The following is a 26,299-nucleotide window of genomic DNA, read 5'->3' as shown; positions in this document are numbered from 1 at the left end:
CAACCTAACGTAACCTTCTCCAATTCATCTGTCTCTTTCATTCTATCCGGGGACATTTCCCATCTCTCGCTCCTTCATGGAAAGAGGTCACCCTCTCATTGTGACACATCCCACTTTTTCTTTGTTACCTCGACTGTGTCTATTTCTCCCTGCCAATTGCGCGGCTTCGAAATCCTAGGGTTATGGGAACCCCCCCCCCACGCGCGATAGTGATAGGATGCCCTGATTATTCGGTACCTGAACAAGGCCGGATCTTGTACATCCAATATCCTTCACTTGACTCAATGCGTTGACTATCACCAGGCAACTTGCCACACCGACTCGAGAAACAGAACTCGGTGATAGTGCTTGAAGCGCGTATGATACCAGCATCTCTTGTGGAAGGACAAATCGCGAAACCCTGCGCACTGCGATGTCGGTGAACGAGAACCGCCATTCCCAAACCACTACAACCCCCCGAGCTGCAAGTTCCCCGACTTCGGACCGTGAAGTGCTTGACCAACGATTGCAGCGCCTCTCCGACGACGTCCTCCCCCCGTTCCATATTTGCTCACATTTCCGACTAAAACGCCCTTTAACCTGGGGAACCGGTCCACCAACAATTGGGCTGTAGGGCATGACAGACCCTTCAGCTTGGAGGAGCAGCAACTACAATATATGACCTTCTTGACACACCACGACACAGACTCATTGCTTCTAGCTGTCGGGGACTGGTCAGACGAAACGGGGCGCATGATGGCCGATCGATCAACAGTCCCAAGCGCTGGAGAAATTTCAAGGGAAACCGTGACCAAAAAGAAAATTAGTCTCAAGGACTACAAGACTCAGAAGACCAGCGTCGCTGTCGCATCCCCCATTGGCCTCGAAGCGGGTAGCCGAGGCGCGTCAAGCTCTGCCAAGTCTGAAGAAAGAAGACAGGTGACATCTTCGGAGTCTCTCAAGCATACTGATAAGACTAAAATGCCTCGACTGCCGCCGAAGTCACATGTGCGTCTCTCTCCTGAAAGAGCAGGCCAGAAACGGCCATCTGGGTCGGAACCTGAGTTCTCTAACACCTCAGCGACGAAGAAGTCCGAAACACATCCTACAAAGAAACCGCGACTGTCTCCCGAGAAAGAGACACGCCGAGAGCCCAGCCCTACCAAATCGCACTCCCCCAAGCTGCCCGCACTTCTTTCACCTACTCTCCCACCGACATCGGGTGGCCCCAGACTTCCGCGCTTGCTATCTCCAACCCTCCCCCCAGACATCGAAAAGGAGTTGGCCCGCCTTGAGGATCGTTCACCACCTCGCAATAGTCGGGCAGGGAAGGGATTGCCTGCCAAAGAATCCCATACCCATGAATACTCAAGAGACCACGCCCGTGCCGACCCACAGCGGACGCAGCTTCTTACCAAACTGCGGTACGGAAGAGCGAACCGAAAACGTGTTGAAGCCTTGCTTAAATTTTCTGGTAAAAGGAAAGCGCATCTGTCGGATTCGCCGGTCAGCCAGGATACCGATCGTGACGATGTCTCCCATTCCAGGAAGAAGGGAGGGGATACCGGTTCATCTCGTGGGCACACATTCGGGGATTCGAAGGGCAAGAAACACGAGACTGGTGAAGCCCTTGGCCCTCAATACGGTCGCTCAAAGGATCCGAAAAGCTTCCCCGAAAAGCCTCGAACGCCGGTTCCTCAGCCACACTTCACCTCTCATTCAATCGCCCATGACAAACCCAAAGCAGCTTCCATCACTCCGGTGAAAGACCCGAAAGACGTAAAACCTCCGAACTCTCGTCGACAAGATGTCGGAGAGAACGATGGCACTCCTTCTTATACCGCCAACAAACGTCACTCGGCCGATCCCGGGTCAATCATGAAAGCTTCGCCGACACAGGCAGATGGTCGTACGCGCAATGAGCGGCAGGTATGGTGGGATGAGTGGCAAAAGTATGCGGGCATCGGTCGTGAATTGAAGCATGCTGCAGAGCGACATACGTCTAAAACCGGGACCTCGGTCACTGACGAAAAGCTAGCGGTTGTGACTGCAATCGAAGCGTTGTTGTCATTTATTATGGCGTTCGTAGCGAACGACCAGGCCAAGGCTTCATCACGCCAGGTCGGGGATTCCTCAACATGGCTGTCTATTGTGCCATACTGGCGTGTAGTCAGGAAGAACAGTGTACCATATCCGGCATTGAACAGTCTCTGCTTGCTCCTTGGGGCTGTCTCCTTCACTGCCATTCACACTCTCGATCTTGAACGCCTCGCGATAAGCCCAATTCCTGGAGAGCACACCCCGGTCCCCACGCCTGGGAGTGACGGACACACAGCCCTTTTGGATGAGAACAGGAAAAGCAGGAAAGAATTTTCAGAAATGAAGGCTCGTCTTCCTGAGTGCTACAAGGAGTCCCAGAGACTATGGATAGAGGGCACCCGGGGTCTGTCTGAAGATGTCCTTGGCCGTGAGTTCCCCACGATCTGGTCCCAGCGATCTCGAAATTACTCGGAGCGAGGCCGATCATCTCTCAGGGCTGGTGACTATGCTGGAAGCTATTTCCTACCACTTGGTGGTACTACGCCACCAATCGAAGTGGTTCGGTTTGGCTGGTCCCTACTAAAAGAATGGTGCTCGAAAGAACGAGTGGAGTGGAATGGACGTCTTGGTCTCTAATTCATCATTCATATTTGTCTCTTTTTTTTTTTTTTGGTTTTTTTTTGGTTGTTTTGTTCTTCCGTCGCTCGGAATATGCTTCGTCTGGCTGGCGTCTCAGGGGCGAGGGCTTGTTTTTTTTGGTTTTTTTCCCCCCCTTTTCCCACAGGTCATTGCCTTTCCCTTTAGATTTTCTCATGATACCACGAGCCCTGGATTTTCATGTAGCTATTTGCAATTCGAATATACCATGGGGGACGCAAAATAATACATTACTTTCTCAGAGAGCTGCTTTGGTATTACTTGCCACCGAAATGTAAATGCAGAATATATTTGCTTGTCCAGTCTTCTTGAAAAAAAAAAAAAAAAAGAAAAGAAAAAACCACATGAGAGTCAAGAATTTCGCTAAAGCATATGGAAATATTATAAACGCTCAATTGTACAAAGAGACGGTGCATGAGTTAGGGACTTAGAAGATTCGGAAAGGCAAATCTCCCCCACCCTTTCGTTAGACCTCTTGATATTCATGTCCGAAGCGAGGTTGCGAATCACCAAAGAGCCAACCAGCCTCACGGCAATACCGGGCTTCTCTGCCGTAAATACCGACTTCGCTTGCCCAGCAAATGACCGCTGCATCTACAATATCTGCGATCACACCTTCCATTGCACCCAGTGTAGTCCAGCCAATTGTTCCAGCAATGAGGCCGACGACGTAGGCATAAAGGCTGCCACGAATGGTGCCACCGGACGCAGAGGTTGTCAGGCTCCGAGCAGTGGTCACCCAGCCACCAAATCCTAAGGCCAAGGACATCATGAAACGGGCAGCGTAGAGGATCAACTTGGACAGCCGGTATGAAAGTAAAGACTGCGAGTCCCCGGGGGACCGAGAATAGGAATGGGGGTGTAAAGACGTCGAGGCCGCCGATGGGGCAAGAATAGTCATTTGGCTCAACCCCCGGGAGGAAGCGGCAAGAGGCTGCGAATGAATCGCTGCATAAGTGAGAGAAAGAGGATTGGTCAAGTAAGTAATTGGGGTGGGGACGAGCGAATAGGCGAACAGACTGAGCAATGAGGAGATGCGACCTGGTAATAAGAGAAGAGGAGCTCGAACCAATAGGCCCAGTAGTCTAGACAAAGAGATCGTGCCGAAGAGAGTTGTGCCAGCGTGAACGATGGCTGCCTGAACAATTTGCCTCGAGGTGGGGGCAGGTGTGGCTAAACGATGGAAATACCACTGGCTCACTGTCGCAGCAGTGACAGCACGCTGGATGCCTGCAATGACACCGATTGACCATAGATAAACAACAACGAAATAGATGCCGAGCCACCAGCTACCCACGTCAATAATGAACGATTTTGAGCTAACGAGATGACCGCCCAAGAAAACGCGAGTGAACATCAGCATCCAGATCCATGTCCAGGAGACAACACAGACTAAGGCACTCAGACCAAGAGCAAGAAGCTCGGGATTGGCGGCCAAGATTCGACAGGCAAACTCAAGAATGCCTATGGCCTTCCCTATGGACTGACGGCCACGCACAACATTGTAGATCCACGTGGTAGCTACGAGGAACGGGACAGCAGAGCCCCATCTCATCGCCTTGTCTTGGATACTCGTCCCATGCCATGGTCCCTTGAAACTTGAGATGAAAGGATATAAGGAGAAAGAGTATAAGATAATGGGAACGGCGACTAGAATCACATGGACCAGAAGTCGCACATAGGATCGTAGTAAAGCCAACCAAAGAAGGGACACAAGAATCGACACAATAGTATATATCCCGAGGAGGAAGAAAGATCCATGGACAGTCATGTATATTGTATCGCCCCATCTTGATTTGTCCCCAGATGGCGTAGATGTGTGGAGCCACACAAGAAATGCAGAAGCAAACAATCCCGCGAGAGATATCAAAAACAACTGGCCCCAAAAGGCGTCGTGCACTGTGTTTTCTGAGGCTAGCGGTGATATCGATGCTGGGAATGAGCTTGCTGAGCTGGGCGGCCGTCGAGCATCTTGTGATAAAAGCTCAGCCTGCTCTACAGTAGGTCCATGCTGGCTGTGACCAGAAGGATCCTTCGGTAGTCCTCGTTCTCGGAATCGTTGGACAGGTGGATCGCTGGCACTGGGACTAGATAACGCCTGGTCATCGTCAAGATCGGTCCGTAAAGAATCCTCCAGACCGACATCAACCAGATGACCTCGAACTTTGCTACTGCTTGGTTTGGATAGAGATGCCGGTTCATTCTCAGGGGCTTCTGCCACAGACTCGATAGGAAAAGGGCGAGCACTAAAAACACCTTCTTCTCCCCGCCATGAGCTCTTGATGCCTTTGCCAGGACGATCATCATATGGTGAGCTTTGCTCCTCGAAACCTGAACGCTCAGAATCGTCAAGTTCAGAAGATTCCTTCAAGTTGCTGTCGCCAAAATGCCGTCTTGATCGTTGGAGTGCATAGAAATCAGCGATTTCTCGCTCACGTTCTGTTTCGTCATCCTCCTCTCGGAATTCATCAGTGGCACTGAAGAACAGGGGAGCTTGTTGAACCGAGCCACGAGGGGCAAAAGGAAATTGAGATGTTTGGGATGCACCCGGTCGATAAGGATCGCTAGGTCGTAAGAAGGAGCGTGATGAGGGGTGCCGAGGGTTGCCTTGGTGTTGATTAGGGCGGCTACGACCCGTTCTTTGAATCTCATCTGGCCGAGAGGTTACTCGTGACTGTGACTGAGCAAGAAATCTTGAGGCATCTAAGGTGAAGGTGAAGTGTTAGCCATATAGTCATTTAGTACCCAGAGGTCTTCCAGTTCCTACATTCAGAGAACATGGCCCGTTATCGCAATAAAAGGAAGTACGGTGAGTGGGACAGGACTAGTGATAAATCACTTAAAGGGAATATGGTGAGGAAATCAAGTACGGTCGGATATTAGAGAGGAAGAACTTTGGATTTAGTTTGAGATATGTCAAATCTAGGAGAACTGGGAATAATAAAAAAATGAAAGGGCTATATGTTATAGGGTCACGCAGCTGATGAAAGCGTCATATGGGCACGTCAGGCTTGATAGATGACTCAGCTGATAACCATCCATATCTCCAAACGTACCTACATTGGTAAACCGACCTTCGCTTTCTTTGCTCATATTTGACTCTGGAATTTGAAATTTCTACTCTCTCCATGTCACAGCCATGGGATTATATTGCTAAGCTTGTCTGCATTGGTGACTCTGGCACTGGCAAGTCCAGCGTAAGTGCTATCGGTCTTTGACCTTGTGCCTCACGTTAACCCAACACAATAGCTCACCGTCCGACTTTGTGAAGGCCGCTTTTCCCCATCTCATGATGTGACCATTGGAGTCGAGTTCGGGTCGCGAATTGTGCCAGTTGGTCCTCCAGCTTCATTAGAGTTAGGACTTGATGAGCCTTCTCCCGGATCGTCAGGTGATACATTTCCAGAAGCGTCTACCACCTCCGGACTTCCTACCCCTCCACGAAAACCACAAGGTTCTCCCAATCAGAAACGCATGAAACTCTCCCTGTGGGATACCGCTGGACAAGAGACATACAAGTCTATCACCCGCTCTTACTTCCGGGGCGCCTCTGGCGCTCTCCTAGTCTTTGATATATCCAGGCACTCGACCTTTATTTCCTGCACCCAGTGGCTACAGGATCTACGGCATATTGCAGAAGATGGCATCGTTGTCATCCTGGTCGGTAATAAGACTGATCTGACGGGGGCCAGTTCTGGATCAAACCAAAGGCAGGTCACCCAGGAGGAGGCCGAAGAATGGTGTCGCATGAATAATGTGGTTCGCTATGTTGAAACGAGCGCCAAATCTGGAGATGGTGTGGAACGAGCATTCCTGGAAGTTGCCGAGAGAATATATCGTAACATCGAGACGGGAAAATACGACCTCAATGATCGACGGAGCGGCGTGAAAGGATTCGGAGCCTCAGGAGGAGCAAACACCGGAGTGCCTAGAACTGTCACATTGGGGATGGATGATGCTATGCGCAAAGGTGGCAACGGTTGGACCGGAGGGTGTTGCTAAATTCGCAGTCCGTAATAATAAATAGTCAGTGGCATATGGCCCCGACACATCTTCATATTCCACTAAATCGTTACCAGGCACCAAGCGTGACTAGGACTGTTGGAATCAGAACTCAACTATCTCTAATAACATGGCATTTTTCTTTACAAGTACAGAAAATAAAGTTGAAATTATCCGTGTTGATGTAGGATCCAGTTTGGGGTGGTCAACACGAGTTAACAAGCAGAGGGGACGAAAACACGTCATGAAGCCATCAAGCGATCCATAATTAGTTCACATTCGCCAGTTTCCATCCGGGTAGCCAGCGTAGATGAGTCCATTGCTGGTTAGAGCCCTCCATTCCAAACACGATGGCCCGGAAATGAATGAACAACCCGACAATGACCACATAAAGCAAGGCATATACCACTGCAGACAATCTGGGGTTCATCTTCCGTGTCACCCAATCAATGCAGAAGCCGAAGTTCAAGATGGCATAGTATAGAGCCGGATAGTAATGGTGGACATAAGTCACGCGGGCCATGATGATAAAGGGAAGGTAATGCAACACCCATCCGATAACCGGGTACAAACCAGAGTAGTGAATGTGACTAATTTCCTCATTGCTGAGATCATTGTACCCCCTCTGCCAGCGCAGAAGGTACCAAAGGAATAGAAGACCAAATCCACCAAGAGCCGCAGTGCTTCCCCAATAGACCAGAGGGTTTCCTAGGAGATAGTATTTGACAACACTATCATCCCAAGAACACATGCGCAGGCCGACATTGAGAATCGGCCATTGCCAAAACTTGGAAGCCAAGTCATCTTGCTTGTCAGGATCAGGAACCAGAGCGTTGTTGGAGGTCATCATGGCCACATTCAGGTGGATGAAGTCCTTCAGGAATGGCGATTTATAGGAGCCAGGGTCACCGGGGGGCACTATGAATAGGTCAATAAGTCTGATTGGGCTCGTCAATATCAAGTTTTTGGAAAAGGCATAAGCTTACAGCGGTCGTTAGTGTGAGACTCAACATTCCAGTGAGTATACACATCGCCGGGTTTGTTTTCTTTGGTACACGTTGTTTCAATCTGCTTGAAGCCCCATTGGGGTAGATTGACATTTCCTGCCCGCAGATAGCAGCCTAGGACCGGATGGCGGAGTCGGAATGCTGTTGTGAGTGTCCGGATCCTAGATCGGTCCCGAGATGCAACATCATCGACCACCTCCACTTTCCAGTGGTCTTTATCGTCGCCAATGGTAATATTTCCGTAAGATGATACCTCGTGGTGTGATTTAGTGATTGGTGCTGGAATAGCGTGGGAATGCAGGTTGCGACCTGTCTGTCCGTGGATCAGCCGAATGACATCGCCATCACCAACGAACCGCAGATCAGCAGTGGCATCGTAGTCCGGCTCCTGTCGGTTGGGGTAGATGAACCAGTCGTTGTTGGCATCTTTGTGGTGGTAGCAGGTGACTTGCTGCTGCATAGATCCCTCTGGGAAGGTTTGAACGTGGGAGTGCAGAAGCCCTCCTCCGTAGCCCATATTTTTGAGTGTGATACGCGACCCAATCGCAAGCTCAAGAGGGCTGTCTCTGCCAACCTCAGTACCTTGTAGATTTGCTTGGAAAAGCGAGCTCATCTGAGCATCACCTGGACCACTGTTCGCCAGCACTAAGAAGTGCAGATAAAAGGAAAACATGTAGACCAAGATTGGAATGACGATCAATCCCACAACACGAGCTACCAAGTGCTTTGCGAGCACAGCCTGTTCAATCGCATCTATATTAGCCAACTGATCGGTGAAGGACTTTTCGGGAAGGGGGTGCTGAAAGCAGGCACTCACCCGTGGCATCTTCAGGTCGCCAAATTTATTCCAAAGGTCATCAATAGTATAAAGACCGACGAGAGCAGTGCAGAAGAAACCAACCCATTTGACACTGCAGACACATCCAATGCTCAAGCCAGTCAAACAAAGCCAGGCATACCATTCCAGTGAAAAGCTATCACGCTGTAACCGGTGGAATCTTGCCCAGCACATTGTGGTAGTAAATGTGAAGCAGAGCAGCATGGAGTCAAGAAGTATAAACCGAGAAATTGTCGCGTAGGAGTTCTCACACAGCACCATCAGGCTGATCAACCAGACTGTGGCTCGACGGAAGTTCAACTCTCGGGCAGTGTAGTAGGCAAGGGGAATGCAGACTATACCAAAGGCAGCATTGAAGGCTCGCATAAAGGTATAGTTCACATCTTCTGGATATTTCTCGCCAGACTTGAATTCAAAAGACCCATTATAACCAGCAAGATACCCGGATAGGCCAACTAACATCTTTCCCAAAGGCGGATGGACATCGAAGTAGAACTCGCGTTTGAGATAGTGGGAACCGAATTTACCGAAGTGGGCCTCATCCCATGTCACAATGTTGGAACGACCGATCTGGTACAGGCGGGTGAAGAGGGCGAGGGCAGTCAAGATGATGGGGGCAATGATCGGCTCCCAGCTAGCTAGCACATGGAGGAACGAGGGTGACTGTCCAAGGGGGGTTAGAAGAGCGTATATCATGATGTTGAAAAAGGCTAGCTCACCTGTGTTCTAAGTTTCTTCACATCTTCATCATTGATCCGGTTTGAGTCCACATGAAGTTTGCTAGTATCAGGAACATTTCTTCGACGAAGGTCGGATTCGGGTTTGGCGCCCGTGCTCACGGCAGTGTCTATTCCCGCCATAGTGTGCCTTGCGGTGTTTTCAAAAGAAAATGTGCCAAACGGAATGGAAGAACAGTAGGCAGTTAAACTGGGGAATACCGAGGTAGACCGATAATAGAAAGGTGGATAGCTTAAGCGAACATAGCCATTCCCCTGGGCAAATGAGTGATAGAATGGGCAAATCTAACGGATGGACCGGAAGCAATGCCAGGAGTAGATAAAAAAAAAAAAAAAAAATGAAGAAAATGAAATGAAATGAAATGAAGTGAAACAAGAAAGTAGGCTGAGAGAATAAAGGAGAAAGTGAGATCCGTGGCCTCAAGGAGGATAAACAAAGTCCACTTTTAGCGGGCCGTTTTCAGAACATGGCCCTTGTAATTCCCAGTTCCAACATCGGTACCTTACCTACATACCTACTCCGTACACTATAAATATACTATTAATATACATACTAGAAATATCCGTTCATGGTTATGGTATTTTCAAAACTTACGTACATAGTGCATACTCTGTAGTGACATAGGTATGTTGTATTTACAGGAGGCCATTTATATCCATGGATGCTACTGGTAGATATCATACATACATATACATACATAAAATGTATATAGATAAGGATACTATACATAAAACCTATGTACCGCGAACGTGAACACAACGAAATCAACAGAAGACATTGGTAAATAGGGAAAGGAGAATATATAACATCGAATTCTTTGGTCTTTCTTGCTTCCTTTGTTCAGCCCGAGGCCACAATTATCCGTAGCCTTTTCATTGCTCGTCTCCTTCTCCTTGCTCCAAACGTCTATATTGACTGCTAGTAGCGCTGGGGCCCGCTCCTCGGTTTCGACCGACCATGTTTGAGATCCAGCCACCAATTCCTTCGCCGCGAACGCTGCCCTGGTGAGAATCCGAACGTCCGCGTTTGCTGGTCCCTTCATGGCTCGAAGTCGGCGGATCAATATCTAGACCAGGGATAGAATTCTCTGCCCCAAATTGACCATACGGCCGACGTAGGTCAAGCGATGGAACGGGTGAACCAGCACCCATCAGCGAACCCCGCTCGCCTTGAGTGGCGGGTGTCGGCATGGTGGTGGAAGCATCGCCAAAAAGAACGTTCATATCTTCTAGGCGGACTCCACTCGTTTCGGGATACAAAAAATAAACTGTGGTGATAGTCAGTATGCTGCTCCCTAGTGGATGACCAAGGGTGAGGGATCCTACCAAGCACAAAACTGCATGCACAAAAGAATGCATGGACCAGGTATAGCCGCCACTTGATAGCTTCCTGAAGAACAGGGGTCACCTCGCCCACGAGCCAATTGAATGCCCAATTTGAAGCGGTGCTCAAGCTTGCACCTTTGGCACGAATACTCAAAGGCAAAATCTCTGGGGGGTATAACCATGGAATGGGGCCCCAAGATGCCCCGAAAGCTGCGTTATAGAGCATGACGAAGATGACGGTCAAGGTTGGGGTAGCGGGAATTTCAATGTAAATAAAGTAGGAGATAAGAGAAAGCGAAATGAGCATGGCAATAGCACCCGAAAGTAGGATCGGTCGCCGACCCCAGCCATCCACGAGATACCACGGTGGTATGGTAGACAACAAATATGAAATACCGTTGATTCCAGTCATCAGGATGGCATCCCGTCCAGCCCAGCCAGCCTATATCGAAGATTTGGTCAGCATAATCCTGAATTTACTTTGGATTTTGTTTGAATCCGACATGGCGTCGCGGGAGGGAGACACTGGATTCATAGCAGCATATGGTATTCATACCGATTCAAAAACGAGAGGCGCATAGTATGAGATGACATTGATCCCGTTGAGCTGAGCTAGAGCCTGGGCCGACATGGCAATCAAAACACGCTTGCGATATCGGCGGAACATGTCCGAGTAGGATCGCTCACCCTCCTGGCGCTGAACGAGGACGTTCATTTTGATCTCACGATATTCTTGGCGGGCCTTGTCATTAAGAAGATCGCCTTCGCCATAAAGATTCGCGATCACCACCATGCCCTCCTCATCGTGATCATTATCAAGAAGCCACCTAAGTAGGGAACTAGGAGTTAGTCTAGCAGAATTTGGAGGAGGTTTCTACTCACCTAGGTGATTCACAGATCATCAGACTGCCAACTCCAAGCAAGGCACCCATGATACACTGGAAAAGGAGTGGGAGGCGCCAGGAGTAATCGTTATCGATAAAGCTACAGAAATAGTCCACCCACACACTAGTCGCATACCCAGCAATATTGCCGGTGAATTCGATGCATGCGAGCTTCCCACGGTTGTGGGGAGGCTTAAAATTCGTCAGCATACCAGACGAGAGAGTGAGGAGGGGGCAACAAAAGGCCTCAGGGATTGATGGAAAGATGGGATTACAAACCGAAATTTCAGACTGGTAAACTGGCACAATGGTAGAGAGGGCACCAACGCCTAGACCAGCAATGACACGGCCGACTATCATCATGGGAATACCTGTGGCAAATGTTTGAAGAGCACCGCCAATGAAGAACACTATGGAGCCATAGAGTATAGTCCTTCGACGGCCGATCATATCACCAACACGTCCCACAAGGAGCGAGGATATGAATGCTCCAATTTCGAGAACTGCAACCACAGTACCAATTGTAGCCCGAGAAGGCTGGTTGAAGTAATCTTTGAAGTACCAGCCACTGCATCTGTTAGCCACATTCTGCTCCTAATCTCCATGGCGAGTCTATGCTCGGGGGATAGACACGAACGTTATGATGCCCGACATTACACCCTGGTCATAGCCAAAAAGAAAGACACCCAGTGATACAAACACACTCGTGAAGTAACTACATGCAAACTCGAATCAGTGGTAATACTACGGTATTTGGCCTTGGGGCACTCACAGTAATGGCTTTCCGACTAAGCCGTGCATCTGAGCGTTTGGTTCATTTCTGGGGGTCATTATGGCGGCCAGGACGCGTTCAACCCTCGAAATATGCCGCGGGGGGGGGATTTGGTATTCTGATCTTTTCAATATCGACCCCGGAACGCTCGTTGTTCAAGTTTGAAGGATAGTGGACGCGTTTGGGCTGCTTCCTTCGCTCCTTTCGACGCAAGAGCTGTCGGTCTGAGGAGTTGCGAAGGTGAATCTGCAGTGGATCTTCAGCCTCGGCGAACTGCTCGGCGAGGTCACCGGTGTCTGACCAGATTGAGTAGTCAGACCCGACCGAGCGAGCAGACGAGTGGGAAGACCTTCGACTACCCTTCTCGCTGGACTCTAACAACTTAGCCGAATGTGTCGAGCGGGAATCAGAGGGTATGGACTGGATGGACTGAAGGGGTATGTTAGAGGCGCGTGGGGGAGAAGTCGGAGAAATGATGGCGGTATTGACGGGCTGAACCTCGCAGCCCTTTGTCCCGGAGAAAAGAATGCGGAGTCGATAGAATTAATGATATCGATAAGAGGTTCTCCGCAAGGAGTCAGCAACGGTATCACCTAGGTACAACCTTGAAAGTCACTGTATTAGACCGCGATAGGGCGCCACTCAGGCGATGTGGCCGCGGGCGACTAGCTACGTAAAGTCACACGCGACGCAGTATGACGAAGTACCGTCAAAATGGGGTGACGGTCAGGCGGAGATTTGGAGAGAGGGGGTGCGTTTGGGCAAAAAGTAAGGGTCCCGAGCCAAGTAAGAGCATTACACAGCCAAGAAAAGTCAAATATAGAATAGAATAGAGGGATTCAGATGATTTTCATCAAATGTCCGAGAAGCTAGGTTAAAATAGTAAGGGGATCAAATGGAAGTACGGAATAGAGGAAAGAGGATAAGTAAGTCTAAATAATAAGAGGAGAGACATCTAAAATGTACTATGTAATGCCAAGTGATACCTCGGTATTTAATTTGTACGCATACGGGTTACGTACTAGTCTTACTACGGACTAGATCGTATCATCTAATGCGGGATGGATCGACAAATGGGTTACTATTTACGTACACATATATAAACTAGTTAGAACTAAGTACTACTGGGTAAACTATGACATGAAGAGTATATATCTGTCAAATGTTGTATGCAGAATCGGTCCAATTGTAAAATGAACCGAAATTTTCTTTGGTTCTCGAATGTAGGACAAAAGTATTTACCCCTATATATAGGTGCCTACAATAACCCACGTTTACGTTTCGAGTCCCACTATATTGTATCAGTGATCAAAGTTATCTTGCCAGGGATCCGGAGTCGGGTATCGCGTGTGTATGTACATAAATGTATGTAGGTCTAATGAAGCAAGATTCTATCCCTGTAACGCCCTCCCCAGAATGAACAATCGAAAAGAAGAAAAGCAAAGCAAAAAGATAGGTGTCAAAGAGCCAAGACGAGGGAGGGATAAGAAACCCTGTCATATAACCATTAAGTGAGAAGGATGTCATATCCGTCACTTTGGATATGGACAGCGTCTGCTGGATTTGCGTACCGTCGGCGCACCAATTCAAAAATGATCAGGCCGGCACTGGTGCTAGGTACTTGGCGAAGAGAGCTCCCGATGAACCCACGGAACAACCAGGAGGGCCAGCCTCCGGTCCGGGCAGCCTTTCGCTTGCACCTCTTGAAGGTCTCTTGATAGGCGTGGTAGTATAATTGTATCATCTTCTGTCGCGAGGGTACGAAACTGGCCTGGTGATCCAGATATTCCAGTCGACCCAGGTGAAGGTCTTGAATCCTACTTAGAGGATGCTGGATGGTCTGCTGAGCGATCGATGCCACAACACCAGCCATCATCAGGAAACATGGCTCCAATGCGTAGTGGGGTTTGATGAGTGGCACACCGCGATCACTAGACTCGGACGATGAAAACATGCCGACATGATCGACTTTCAGGGAGCCATAGTACCAAGTGACGAAGGAATAGTAGGACTGTGACTTGATGTATTCGAACGAGGAGAAGAACACAGCATAACCGAGTGAATCCCGCATAAACGACAGGCTCCAGCCTGCAAAGACCCCGCGGAGACCAATCTGTTTGAGCTTATGGTGGCCATAGTGCCACATACTCCGGTACTGACCCTCCAGCATGTCACTGGTTTGAAAGCGAACCTGTAACGCGTCTAGAGGGGCGGCTACAATTGACTGAATTGTGCCGGCAGTAAACCCAGCTGCAAATGTTGCAGAAGGAGGAGCCGGGGGCCAGACTCGCTTGACCCCTTGGGACACAGGTTCATGCAGAGCTCCTAAAACCTGGAGATAGGATGTGTAGAGAACAGCACCAACCCTGGTATATATAGTTAGCACTTTTAAATCACCTGGGCCCCTATCTTGGGGAATATCTCACCCTGCATTTGCCATCAACGGTGGAAGCACTTGATTCGGGATAAACCGCCAGCCATATGTCCGAACGGCGTGAAGCAATAATCCCGGGGTTGTCGTATGCAGAGACCATTTGCCTTCGGCGACACGGGGGTTCACAGCTCTTGCAAATGCCTGTTTTCAAATGATAAGTAACGAAGGCTGGTGATGGGTTGATTGTATTTTCTCATCTATTGTAGATGGTGGGAGGGTGTACCATATAACTAGACGAAATATTGTCAATACAAAGATCATTAGGTCCACAGATACTACATACTCGACACGCATACGAAAGAAAGCTTTGATCGGTGCTCTGAAATAGAAGGCTACCATCTGCGCACTGAGAGCGCGAACACCTGCGGCAGATGCTCCGGTAGCTGCATCGTTGCGAGAAATCCTTCGCGAACTTCCTGGAAGTTCGCCGAGATGGGGCTCGAGAAGGATGGGAGCTATCGGAGACTTCATTGTTTACGGACAACTAAAAAGCCACAGTGTACATCGTAGGAAAGGGTATTTGTGGGGTCTCACGGAGAGACTAGCTCAATGTCGATAGTGAATTCCGAAGCGCAGGTGATGTGGGTGGTAAAAGAGGGCAGCATCACAGGGTGTGATTGTTATCAAATCAAATGACCAAGTGAAGGCTCACATATGCCATGTTTACTTGAAAGTTGAAATAAAAAGAAATATTCACAAAACATGTTCGGATTCAACAAGAGAAGAGAGATGAAAAATAACGCTAGTACAAAAGTGGTAATACTTTGATACGTTAATCGAGAGAGACCTCAGGCGCAAGAACGCGCTTTTCGCGTTCGCTCTCCTCTAGGCCGTCCCTTTCTATCTCTATCTTTTCTTCCACCACCCAGCTCTATCGGTGTCTTGTCTCTCATCATCTCAGCTGTCGCATTGATGCTGCCTTCATTTCCTATTTACCTTCTTCTTCATCCTCAACAAATTTAACACCCGAACGTACCTACGATAGCTCCTACGCTTCTCCACCAAGCTCTCCTGCCATCAACCCAGTTTCTGACTGCGGCATATCTTGCTCGCATCAGGCCATCACCATGGCTGAGGAGATTGCTATTGACAATAACAACTTTTTCAACCGTCTTTCTAGTTTCTATGCGTCATGGAAGGCCGACAAGCGCTCTGGTAATGCCCTCTTTGGCAATGCAGGGTCTATAGTCATTCTGATGGGCAAGACCGACGAGGAGAACTCATTCCAGAAGAACAATGCGATGCATGTATGTGAATTATCTTCGAAAGTCCTATCTCCCATAGAGGCCCATGAGCTTCATGACATCGTTACTAAATGAAATTGTGCTTAGTTCTGGCTTCTCGGGTATGAATTCCCAGCGACACTGTTTGTTCTCACAACCGAGGCGATTTACGTGGTCACCACGGCCAAGAAAGGTGATTAGCGATTCATGAACTTTTGCGCGCCCTATAGCTGATTAAACCAAATTTAAGCGAAACACCTTGAGCCGCTGAAAGAAGGAAAGATTCCCGTCGAGATTCTGGTCACTACCAAAGACCCAGAATCAAAGACCAAAGCATTTGAGAAATGCCTGGACGTTGTCAAGGGCGCAGGGGTGAGCTAAAATAATCTTTGGATCACTAGGTTGATTTTCCACTAACCACGACAACTGCAGAACAAAGTCGGTACCTTGCCCAAAAACACCGCTTCGGGACCCTTTGCGGATGAATGGAAACGCACATTTGCGGAACTATCGAAAGAAGTGGAGGAAGTTGACGTAGCACCTGCACTCTCGGCTGCTTTTGCAGTTAAAGATTCCGATGAATTGGTTGGTTTATCTATAACAGTGTGTTTAACAAGTGAAATGTTTGCTGATACAGCCTCAAAAGGTTTCAATCCGCAATGCTTCCAGAGCTTGCAGTGGCCTTATGTCAGAGTACTTTGTCGATGAGATGTCACGTTTGCTCGACGAAGAAAAGAAGATGACACATAAGGCCCTTGCTGCAAAGGTTGATGCAAAGATTGACGATGGGAAATTTTTCAACAAGCTGGCGCGGCTGCCCTCGGAATTTGATTCTCAGCAAATCGACTGGGCCTACGGGCCTGTTATTCAAAGTGGAGGCGCCTACGATCTCAAGCTCACAGCGACCCCCGACAGTAAAAACCTTGAACCCGGCATCATTTTGTCTAGTTTTGGAATCCGATACAAGACTTACAGTTCGCTCATTGGGCGTACTTATTTGGTTGACCCAACCAAATCACAAGAAGCAAACTATGCCCTGCTGCTAAGCCTCCATGAAGCAACCATGAAAGAGGTTCGAGATGGTGTGGTGGCTAAGGATGTTTACAACAAAGCGCTGAGCCTCGTCCGTTCTAAGAAGCCTGAGCTGGAGGGACACTTTGTCAAGAACGTTGGCGCCGGGATTGGAATCGAGCTTAGGGATGCTAACATGGTCCTTAATGCCAAGAACAACCGCGTCTTGAAAAACGGCATGACGCTGTCTATCACGGTTGGGCTGACTGATGTGAAGGATCCGGACTCGAAGAATGCCAAGAATGGTAGCTATTCTATGGTCATCACCGATACTGTTCGTGTCGGGGAAAGTGGGCCTCACATTTTCACCAAAGACGCCGGTATTGACATGGACTCGATCTCGTTTTATTTCGGTGATGAGGAAGAACCGGAGAAGCCTGTGAAGGAGAAAAAGGAGACGAAGTCTAGCGCGACTACTGGTAGAAACGTTACAAGAACCAAGCTTCGTGCTGAAAGACCCACTCAAGTCAATGAGGGAGCCGAAGCCCGCCGTCGAGAGCATCAGAAAGAGCTGGCTGCGAAAAAGACAAAGGAAGGCTTGGACCGGTTCACCGGTACGACAGGAGACGACAACGGGGTGGCACAGAAGAAATTCAAGCGCTTTGAGTCTTACAAGCGCGACAACCAACTCCCTGCTAAGGTCAAAGACCTTACAGTTTACGTCGATCTAAAGACTTCAACGGTGATTGTGCCTATCATGGGCCGACCTGTTCCCTTTCATATCAACACCATAAAGAACGCCAGCAAGAGCGACGAAGGAGAATATGCCTACCTACGCATCAACTTCTTGTCTCCGGGTCAGGGTGTGGGTCGAAAGGATGACCAGCCCTTTGAGGACTTGTCAGCTCATTTTGTTCGCAACCTCACCCTCCGGTCCAAGGATAATGACCGCCTCGCACGAGTCGCCCAGGATATCACCGAACTTCGCAAGACGGCATTGAGACGAGAGCAGGAGAAAAAGGAGTTGGAAGATGTTGTTGAGCAGGATAAGCTGGTTGAAATTAGAAACCGGCGTCCAGTGAAACTCCCCGACGTCTACCTCCGACCTCCTTTGGATGGCAAGCGTGTTCCGGGAGAAGTCGAAATCCACCAGAATGGTCTTCGGTATCTATCGCCCTTCCGTAATGAACATGTCGACGTGCTGTTCAGCAACGTGAAGCATCTGTTCTTCCAACCATGTGCCCATGAATTGATCGTTCTGATCCATGTGCATCTCAAGACGCCCATCATGATTGGAAAGCGAAAGACGAAGGATATTCAATTCTATCGCGAGGCTACTGAAATGCAATTTGATGAAACTGGAAACCGACGGCGCAAACACCGCTACGGAGACGAGGAAGAATTCGAAGCCGAACAGGAGGAAAGACGGCGGAGAGCTGCGTTGGACCGCGAGTTCAAGGCCTTTGCCGAGAAGATTGCGGACGCTGGCAAGGATGAGGGCGTCGATGTCGATATCCCATTCAGGGAAATTGGATTTACCGGTGTTCCAAACCGATCCAATGTCTTGATTCAACCGACCACAGATGCCCTAGTTCAGCTCACTGAACCTCCTTTCACAACCGTCACGTTGAATGAAATCGAGATTGCCCATCTAGAGAGAGTTCAGGTACTGTTTCCCGCTTACTACCATTTTGTCGGGCTGGTTTACTAACTTGTGCGCAGTTTGGACTGAAAAACTTCGACATGGTCTTCGTTTTTAAGGATTTCCGCCGGACTCCTGTTCATATCAACACGATTCCTGTTGAGGCACTGGAGGGTGTTAAGGACTGGCTTGATTCTGTTGATATTGCATTCACCGAGGGTCCGCTCAACCTGAATTGGACCACGATCATGAAAACAGTCGTCAGCGATCCGTACGGCTTCTTTGCCGACGGAGGGTGGTCTTTCCTATCAGCCGAGTCAGACTCTGAGAACGGTTCAGATGAGGAGGAGGAGTCGGCTTTCGAGTTGTCCGATTCGGAGCTTGCAGCCGGGGACGAGAGTTCCGAGGAAGACAGCGAATTTGATGATGACGCGAGTGCCGATGCTAGCGAGGAAGACTTCAGCGGTGACGAGGAGAGTGGAGAGGACTGGGACGCGCTTGAGGAAAAGGCAAAACGTAAAGACAAGGAAACCGACCATGAAGACAATGACCGCGGGATCAAGCGCAAACGCTAATCGACCATTTTGTTGCCACTGGGGCCTCAAATGACTTTTTTTTTTCTTGCTTCCTTTCTTGCACTTTGTGTTCCAATCTATGGGCAAACTGAATTGGGCCACTTACGCCTTGCATCTCTCTTGATTGGCCTTCCATGGCCTTTCCAATGCTTTCAAATGCTTGTACGATTTGACTCGAGCGAGCCCCCGGTGGACGGGAAATCAGAAAAAAAAAACACATTTATGGTGTTAATCGGGAGGAAACTAGTCTTTTAACGTCCCTTAACTGTACTGTATCCAAATATTCACGCATGATATTCGTTCAAGGTTTCTTTAGACAGGTAACATTTCTCTAAATGGCAGCAACGGACTAGCCTAGCCGGCTGGCTTCAATTCGTGTGTACATTATAGCTTCGAACGGACTCCATACAGAGCTTTCATTGGACTTGTTGCCAGTCCATGTCGCACTATTTCCCTTCACGCATTGATGCCCACATATTCCGCATGCGCTCTCCTTGTCCAGGTGTGAAGCTCTCATAGCATACATCAGATGAATAATCCATAAAGTCGTGGACCGCGTCCAGGCCAGGAGAGTCCGGACAAGAATCCTTCTGGGCAGGGCACCCATCTGTCGGGGTGGACTGCTGTGGCGTGTCACTTATGTGGTCACCAGGATCATCCACTGAGCAAGATTCCCCTTGGAATGTGTGCAAAAGGCCATTCCAGTGTCCAATTTCGTGAATGGCAGTTCCACCTCGATTGTAAAGATCCAAGGAGCCACCGGGCATTGTTTTGGCCAAAACATTGCAGCCATCCTTGACATAGTGTGAAGGCGGGCTAGTAGCATTGACGCTCGAATCAGGCAAGGTACAGAATCCAAGAACGCTCGATGCCAGGTCATTGTTGGTGGCTGCGCCCCTATACCCGAAAGCGCGTCCTGCTTGTCCAGGCGAGGCTTGGAGATCGGTCTGGAAGTAAACGTTCAATGTCCGGTAGCTTCCTTTCCGAAGGGAAGCTTTCATTGCCACATCATCCGCATTACTTGCCCACTTATCATTGACATGACGAGTCACACCTTGCAATCGATAGGAGATGCCAGAGTCTGCATAAGATTGTTGTAGGATAGAAAACTGTGGAATAAATCAGCACTTGAGATACCAGATGAAACAGCAGCAAACCTACTTGAGAATTGATCATATCATCAGTGACCTGGCTGGACTCCGACTTGCTGCTGACGATATGGAACCAGGTCTCAATCTCGATTGGGGCCTTTCTGGCCTGCGAAATAGCAGGATTGGCTTCATCCGACTTGAGACGCCCTAGTGCATGCAAGAAATCCGCACTGGGGTCTTCAGTAGCACAGGCGCCTCTCTTCTGGAGGGCAAAGGGACTGCACCGAACCTGCATAAAAAGAGTGACAAGTACGACGAGTTGGAAAAATGAGTGACAGACCATGGTGTTAAGAAGCCCTGGTTTTGATTCCCCCTTCACACCTGTTCCAAAAGAGAGTAAAAACAAAAGGAACAAAGAGTCAAGAAAAGAACCATCTTGAATTTGACCAGTATAGGGGAGGGTAGGTTATCATATAACCTGTTCAATTCCATAAAGAATGCTGCGTCATGCGGGAATGCATGTGAGCAAGGGGTACAAGCATGTAAAGGATCGGAGAAAATAAAACGAATTGGGATGTCAAAAATTTGATGAGGTCATTGAACACAAGGATTATTTACATTGGCATAGTGAAACAGAAAGAAAACGCCAAAAAAAGGGGGGGGGGGGAAGAAAAGGTCTCAAGGGGCATTATCCCGTCCCGTGGCGATGGCAGCGCTCGGTTGATTGGAATCCCAAGTAAGATAGGTGTGGTCGCCAAGTTTTCTAGTAAGAGGTTAGTCGTTTGGAACTTCGATTCAAAAAAAGAAAAGAAAAGAAAAGAAAAAAGATCATACCTCGGACGCACCAAGTGCGCAACAGTAAACAAAGCCCCGAGAACAACGCAAATTCCACCCACAACCACATAGGCGATTCCCATGAAGGGATTCTTGCCTCCAAGCACTGTTCGGGTAGAGATCAGGATCGACTTGGTTCCATCGTATTCGGTGACATTGAAACCTAAACAGTTTAGTCAAATGTGTGTACAAGAGGTGGTAAGTATAACACATACGATCAATAATCTCGATGGAATATTTGGCAGCAGGCATGCCGTGAGTATCGTTACGGCGGGAAAGCTTGCTGAACGATGGCAAACCAGCCGTTCTCATCCAAACCATGAAAGCTTCATTTTCATGTAAATTGGGATTCTCTTTATAGACACCGTTCTCGCTGGCCCAGACCCAGTTTGGTGGCGGCAGTACGTCATCCATATTGTACTTCGTGTTTTTGATGAGTTTCTTGTCACTGTCCCACGCAATGCCTTTGGTGGTCATTTCATAATACTGTTTTTCATTCTCGGATGCATTCGGATCTAGGATTTGCGGTCTCCCAATCGTGTCGTTGAAGAACGAGTTTGCAATCAGTCCACATGGATAGTATACCTTCTCTGCCGTGGTGTTGACCGCTAATGGGTCACATGTGCCACCCTTGATGGTATTGTAGGAGACAGCATCTCCTTTCAGCTGATTTAAATCAAGGGACTGGACATATCGGCGGTGGTTTTGATAGAAGTTGGTGAGGCGGTAATACATGAAAACCGGTGCTGGAAGCTCATTCGGAACCTCGAAAAGAAGAGTGCAAGTAACGGCGCCCGAGTCAGACTCATTGACGGACTTGCGCCAGGTGGGCGCCGATATGGCTTTAGAAGACTTGAAGGTCGCCGAATAATGAGGAACGGAAGCATAGCTGTCGGTCGGTGCCTGTCTAGAGCAGTCGGAGTAATCGATGGAAATTTCTTGGACCTAGAGCACATGGCTCGTCAGAGCTGTTCTGTCAGGGGAGGTATGAAACTAGGCATACTAGAGAGCTTGCCCAGAGGAGAACACCGCCAATCGGGGCAAAGATAACGCCGACGATGAAAAACAGAGGTAGAACGCTTTTAGGGGTTAGGATCGGTCTAGTGGAAGGTTAGCAGGGTAGTCCTAGGGCAGATACAGGAATCTCAAGCTCACTGCCATGCTTTCAATCTTTGTTGGCGGAAAGCAGTATCTGGTACGAACGGGTTAGTTGGGAACAAAGGGTTAATGAGATCCCAGGGACCTACTGGCTGGTCGACGAGACTTTGACTTCTTGTCGCCATCCTCCCTTGCACGCTGCTGTTCCTCGATGGACTCAGCACGAGTCACCTCCTGAGACATGGTTGACCAAGATGATGAGAAGAAATTGGATGGTCCAGATTCGAGTGAAGCGGAAGATGATACAAGGGATACGTCAAAAAAAAAGGTGGCACCGGGGCCCCGAGGCTGCCGGATTACGATTGCGCCCCACCGCTTTATTTTTGGTTTTAATTACAAACTATATATGTTGTACATACTAATATCATACTAATAATTAAAACATTGGTATATATGTATAGTATTATATATTGTTTAAATCAGTTACATTTAGCTCAATTTCATATCAATTTCATATCAATTCATTGTGATGTAGGAAAACCATATCTGGTCAGGGTATCAAGCCTTATCCTATGTGCTATTGCCTTTCTGAAACGAAAGGGGGGGGAGGATCATCAAGCAATAAAATTCAATCGCAATAGAGGAACGAAATGGAAAAAAAAAAAAACACCTGTGGCTAATCAAGCCTGCCATTCTAGACTAAAGCGAAACGGAATTGAAGCACCCAGACGCCATAGCCAGCAGCCAAAGTCGAAAAGAATCAAAGCCCGTGGGGTGTCTGTATGCAAGAAAAGAGAAGAAAACCAAGAAAGGGGGAATCTCAAAAGAAAAACAAGAAAAAAGAGAGCATGTGTCATGAGGGGTCGTAAAAGCGAAATAGCAAAAGAAACCGAAAGGCCAAGAGGTAAGATGGGTTGATCCAGGGAACACCCATACATTGGGTCTTGGTCAGGTGCAGAGAGCTGAGAACACTCAAATCTGGATTAATAGTAGAGGGCTGTATTGCACAGTGATAAGACACTGGGGTGGAGAGGTCAGTTATTGGAAACGGTGTCTTTATTGGCTCAGCCTGTGATGGGAGGCGACACACACGGGGCTGTGATGAACTGGCGGCATCATTATCACGGTATCATCAATACACGTGGCCTGGGATATCATGCTAGATATTGATGGAAATATTCAGCTTTAAACCAACCCACACGTTCGTAAGCGGTCCAAAGTTTGCTGGCTTTGTTGACATCGATCTTGCAAGCCTGCTGGGCATCTGTCTTGCGAAATTCTTTGCCAACACCAAGAGCTCGAACCCGAGCTTCAAAAATTCGACGCTTGCTGCATAGATAGGTCGCACAGGAAAGTCTCAGGGTGGAGGCAAGATTGAGCTCGGCGGGACTGAGAATATTTCTGTCCGGGTCATTGCTCAAATCCAACATCTGCCCCTTCCAATCAGCCTTCAATGCTTTGGCATTATTGCCTAGCGTATCTGCCGGGGGCGAATAGTCCTTGAGTGAGTGATAATCCGTGTCATCGCGATTGGTACCCAAGGCACGCGGTTTGGTAAGCGGGGTTTGGGGGGGATCAAAGTTGTCAAACACCTGCTGCTTGGGTGTAGATTTAGGGGTGCGTTTGACCCGGGTTCGCTGCACGCGCGGCTGAGTTCCTGATCTTTTCACTGGCGCAGGAGCAATCTTCTTCAACTTGGGTTCGTAATCTCCTGAGCGATAGCGGTTCATCATGGCCATCTGGCGCTCAAGCGTCTCCCGTTCCTCTCGGGCCCAGGCGCCCGGATTGCGATTGTACTGGGTTGAAACAATAGGAACACAGGAGAGTGCGAGGAGATATTCATCTCGTGTGGGTTTGTTCAACTTATTGCGAAATATTGCCATATGAGAATTCATGTGCTCTTCGACAAGTGCCTCTGCAGATGGAGGGTGAACGGGGCCAAACAACGGCTCATCCGTAGCAACGTCAGTAACGGAGTCCTGAGGGGGGAAAAGAACAGGGTCCCTAGGAGATCCCAAATCCCTTTCAATTTGGTCCGAGGCGTGGGAATTGCTCTTCTTGTTCCCCGTATAGGGAGTCACAGGTGGCGATGGGAGGTCCATCTCTGACTGGGTTCGTTTTCGATCAGCTGAGATGGGTGGAAGCTGTATGTCACGAGTTGAAGAGTCTCGCGGCTTTGCAAACGGTGAAAGCGAGACAGGAAAGCTCTCGAGAGGCTTGGTCTCTGGGGGTGACATCAGGCTAGAAACGGATGGGAGGCGATGCATAGTGGTCGGCTGTTTGGCTTGCTGCCAGCCAGTAGACGAAGTCATTCCAGATTAATTACCGTTGATCCAACGATAATTGGCAAATAAGAGGTTAAAGTGGTCAATGGTGTCCAGGACTAGAGTTTCCGGAAGGAGAAGGGGAGGGGATGAATACACCAGGAAGAGTGGGAAGATGGATGGCGAAAGCTGATGAGCGAGTGTTTATGGAAGTCAATGGAAATTGAATCACCAGGCAAAAACAGGTGATTTGTCAGGTCTGCCTCTTTGTCTCTGAGTGGCGATAAGCCAATATGACCTAAGTCTCGGCGTTAAGGCTCCAATGGCCGAATGAGTCAATTTGATGAAGAGGGTAATGGTCCATCGATAGAGAATGGACCAAATGAAAATGGAGATAAAGTTGAAAGAGCAGAGAAGAGAGAAGAGAGGAAGAGAAGAGGGAAAGGGAAAAAAGAAAAAGGAAATGTTGGAAAGCGAACTGTGAGTCAGTATGGGGCTGAGGGTGTGATGATAAACTGCGGGGTGGCGCTTAATGGAGATTCCGAGTTTCTCCAAGGCTCATGAGACCAATGGACTGACATTAAAGGGGTTAGTTTGGTTTTCGTTGGGAGAGTATCAGAGCGCAAAAGGGGGGGGGAAGAGGGAGGGGTGTTTGGGCGTCATTTGAACAGAGAACCAGCTGATCTCATCATTTGGTACGTACTCCGTACTTACTTCGTTTTCTTAAGGTAATGATACATACAAAAGTAATTTTGGTACTTTAGGTCGATATATAATCCCCCTACATTGTTGAAGTAAATATACTCAATCTCTACTAGTACCGAAATGTAACTTTATGGTAACTTTCGGATTTAAACCTCTGGCCATCTTATTTCCTGCCTAAGTCCACATGTGACAACATCCCATGCGGGCAATCACCTAATAGGATCGGCCGCAGGAGAGGTTAGCCAATCATTTTATAGCATTGACCCCTGTCCCATGTGATCAATCGTCCTTATCTTTGATTTGCTTTCTTTCCCTCTTGCTCTGCTTTTCTCCCTTACAAAAGCTAACTTCTTTGAGGGGGGATTCACCTGAGCAATTTTGAATATAATTGAATAGTATTTAGTGACGAGTGACGAGTGAGGAGGCTTGGGGGACTTGGATCTGACTCATCTGTATTCCTTCTTTGGTTGGCACCTTGAGTCATAGCTACGGCTGCCTGCGCTAGGCGCCTAGAATATTTCCTTTGATCCGTATAGGAGTGATGTCATCATACACTACGGGTCCATACAATCTAACATCGGCAGAGCCGCTCTTGTGATTCCAAGGTTTTCATTATCAGCCACGCGTAGGCAGCCTTTCTGTGGGGCCAGGAACAATGCATCCATTGCTTTCTTGGCAAGGCGGGGCCATGAATCCCACTTGTTTGAATATGCTACTAGCTATATACAACATAGTTGATACGATCATGGGTAATAAACTTAGAGAATATGAAACACCATGAAACCACCCCCCCCCCTCCCCAGCATTTGTTACAAGATCATGTGACTGGAGGAGATTCAAATCCCCTACAATCATGGCATCATAATAAACCCCCTATAAACCTATAATTTTCCCTTGAAATGTAACTGGATTACGACTTATTGTTGAGCAATGCGGACAATGGTTAACTAATCCTGGATCCTGACAGAGTGTAGATCAAAAAATGGAGTGTAACTTCTACTACTCCACCCTCCCAATTTGTCCAGGGGATCGCTAGATCGACATACCCCCCTCCCCCGCCTAGACCTAGCTTTATACCTCCCCGCGAGGCAGAATCTCAGAACCTGCACCGTACCTCAAGAGGTGTAGACTTTCGCCCCTTGATCAACCCTAAGGGTCGGAAGAGTCAGTAGAGGGTAGA

The 26,299-nt window shown here is 48.5% G+C and overlaps 10 protein-coding genes across 10 annotated transcripts; 3 read left to right on the top strand and 7 right to left on the bottom strand.

Moving 5' to 3' along the window:
- Positions 1–412: 412 nt before the first annotated feature.
- Positions 413–2,655, top strand: N7537_006521 (uncharacterized protein; the record flags this gene model as incomplete). The annotated part of the gene is made up of 2 exons (XM_056897578.1): positions 413–537; positions 633–2,655. 2 exons carry the CDS (start codon positions 413–415, stop codon positions 2,653–2,655), a joined length of 2,148 nt encoding a protein of 715 aa, XP_056753363.1.
- A 487-nt stretch (positions 2,656–3,142) lies between these two features.
- N7537_006520 (uncharacterized protein) lies at positions 3,143–5,456 on the bottom strand (the record flags this gene model as incomplete). The annotated part of the gene is made up of 2 exons (XM_056897577.1): positions 3,143–5,379; positions 5,444–5,456. 2 exons carry the CDS (start codon positions 5,454–5,456, stop codon positions 3,143–3,145), a joined length of 2,250 nt encoding a protein of 749 aa, XP_056753362.1.
- Positions 5,457–5,804: 348 nt separating this feature from the next.
- N7537_006519 (Rab family GTPase) lies at positions 5,805–6,678 on the top strand (the record flags this gene model as incomplete). The annotated part of the gene is made up of 2 exons (XM_056897576.1): positions 5,805–5,873; positions 5,926–6,678. The coding sequence occupies 2 exons, from the start codon at positions 5,805–5,807 to the stop codon at positions 6,676–6,678; spliced, it is 822 nt and encodes a 273-aa protein (XP_056753361.1).
- Positions 6,679–6,946: 268 nt separating this feature from the next.
- Positions 6,947–9,383, bottom strand: pmt2 (uncharacterized protein; the record flags this gene model as incomplete). Its single annotated transcript, XM_056897575.1, has 4 exons — positions 6,947–7,596; positions 7,665–8,424; positions 8,503–9,186; positions 9,243–9,383. 4 exons carry the CDS (start codon positions 9,381–9,383, stop codon positions 6,947–6,949), a joined length of 2,235 nt encoding a protein of 744 aa, XP_056753360.1.
- A 750-nt stretch (positions 9,384–10,133) lies between these two features.
- Positions 10,134–12,301, bottom strand: N7537_006517 (putative MFS monosaccharide transporter; the record flags this gene model as incomplete). Its single annotated transcript, XM_056897574.1, has 7 exons — positions 10,134–10,528; positions 10,587–11,028; positions 11,143–11,413; positions 11,469–11,662; positions 11,750–12,038; positions 12,108–12,185; positions 12,243–12,301. 7 exons carry the CDS (start codon positions 12,299–12,301, stop codon positions 10,134–10,136), a joined length of 1,728 nt encoding a protein of 575 aa, XP_056753359.1.
- A 1,448-nt stretch (positions 12,302–13,749) lies between these two features.
- N7537_006516 (putative mitochondrial carrier protein) lies at positions 13,750–15,147 on the bottom strand (the record flags this gene model as incomplete). The annotated part of the gene is made up of 4 exons (XM_056897573.1): positions 13,750–14,608; positions 14,669–14,817; positions 14,900–14,906; positions 14,960–15,147. The coding sequence occupies 4 exons, from the start codon at positions 15,145–15,147 to the stop codon at positions 13,750–13,752; spliced, it is 1,203 nt and encodes a 400-aa protein (XP_056753358.1).
- A 596-nt stretch (positions 15,148–15,743) lies between these two features.
- On the top strand, positions 15,744–19,127 carry spt16 (chromatin-remodeling protein SPT16; the record flags this gene model as incomplete). Its single annotated transcript, XM_056897572.1, has 6 exons — positions 15,744–15,923; positions 16,008–16,092; positions 16,150–16,271; positions 16,332–16,484; positions 16,546–18,576; positions 18,633–19,127. 6 exons carry the CDS (start codon positions 15,744–15,746, stop codon positions 19,125–19,127), a joined length of 3,066 nt encoding a protein of 1,021 aa, XP_056753357.1.
- A 446-nt stretch (positions 19,128–19,573) lies between these two features.
- N7537_006514 (zinc metalloprotease) lies at positions 19,574–20,561 on the bottom strand (the record flags this gene model as incomplete). Its single annotated transcript, XM_056897571.1, has 2 exons — positions 19,574–20,236; positions 20,289–20,561. The coding sequence occupies 2 exons, from the start codon at positions 20,559–20,561 to the stop codon at positions 19,574–19,576; spliced, it is 936 nt and encodes a 311-aa protein (XP_056753356.1).
- A 335-nt stretch (positions 20,562–20,896) lies between these two features.
- Positions 20,897–22,393, bottom strand: N7537_006513 (CDC50/LEM3 family protein; the record flags this gene model as incomplete). Its single annotated transcript, XM_056897570.1, has 6 exons — positions 20,897–20,981; positions 21,053–21,215; positions 21,268–21,997; positions 22,056–22,152; positions 22,208–22,244; positions 22,300–22,393. The coding sequence occupies 6 exons, from the start codon at positions 22,391–22,393 to the stop codon at positions 20,897–20,899; spliced, it is 1,206 nt and encodes a 401-aa protein (XP_056753355.1).
- A 911-nt stretch (positions 22,394–23,304) lies between these two features.
- N7537_006512 (SWIRM domain-containing protein) lies at positions 23,305–24,462 on the bottom strand (the record flags this gene model as incomplete). Its single annotated transcript, XM_056897569.1, has 1 exon — positions 23,305–24,462. The coding sequence occupies one exon, from the start codon at positions 24,460–24,462 to the stop codon at positions 23,305–23,307; it is 1,158 nt and encodes a 385-aa protein (XP_056753354.1).
- Positions 24,463–26,299: the final 1,837 nt, after the last annotated feature.

This window comes from Penicillium hordei (assembly GCF_028827395.1).
Source record: "Penicillium hordei strain IBT 12815 chromosome Unknown utg000003l_segment0_segment0, whole genome shotgun sequence".
Taxonomy (NCBI): Eukaryota; Fungi; Ascomycota; class Eurotiomycetes; order Eurotiales; family Aspergillaceae; genus Penicillium; species Penicillium hordei.
This window is presented reverse-complemented; position numbering and strand designations above follow the sequence as displayed.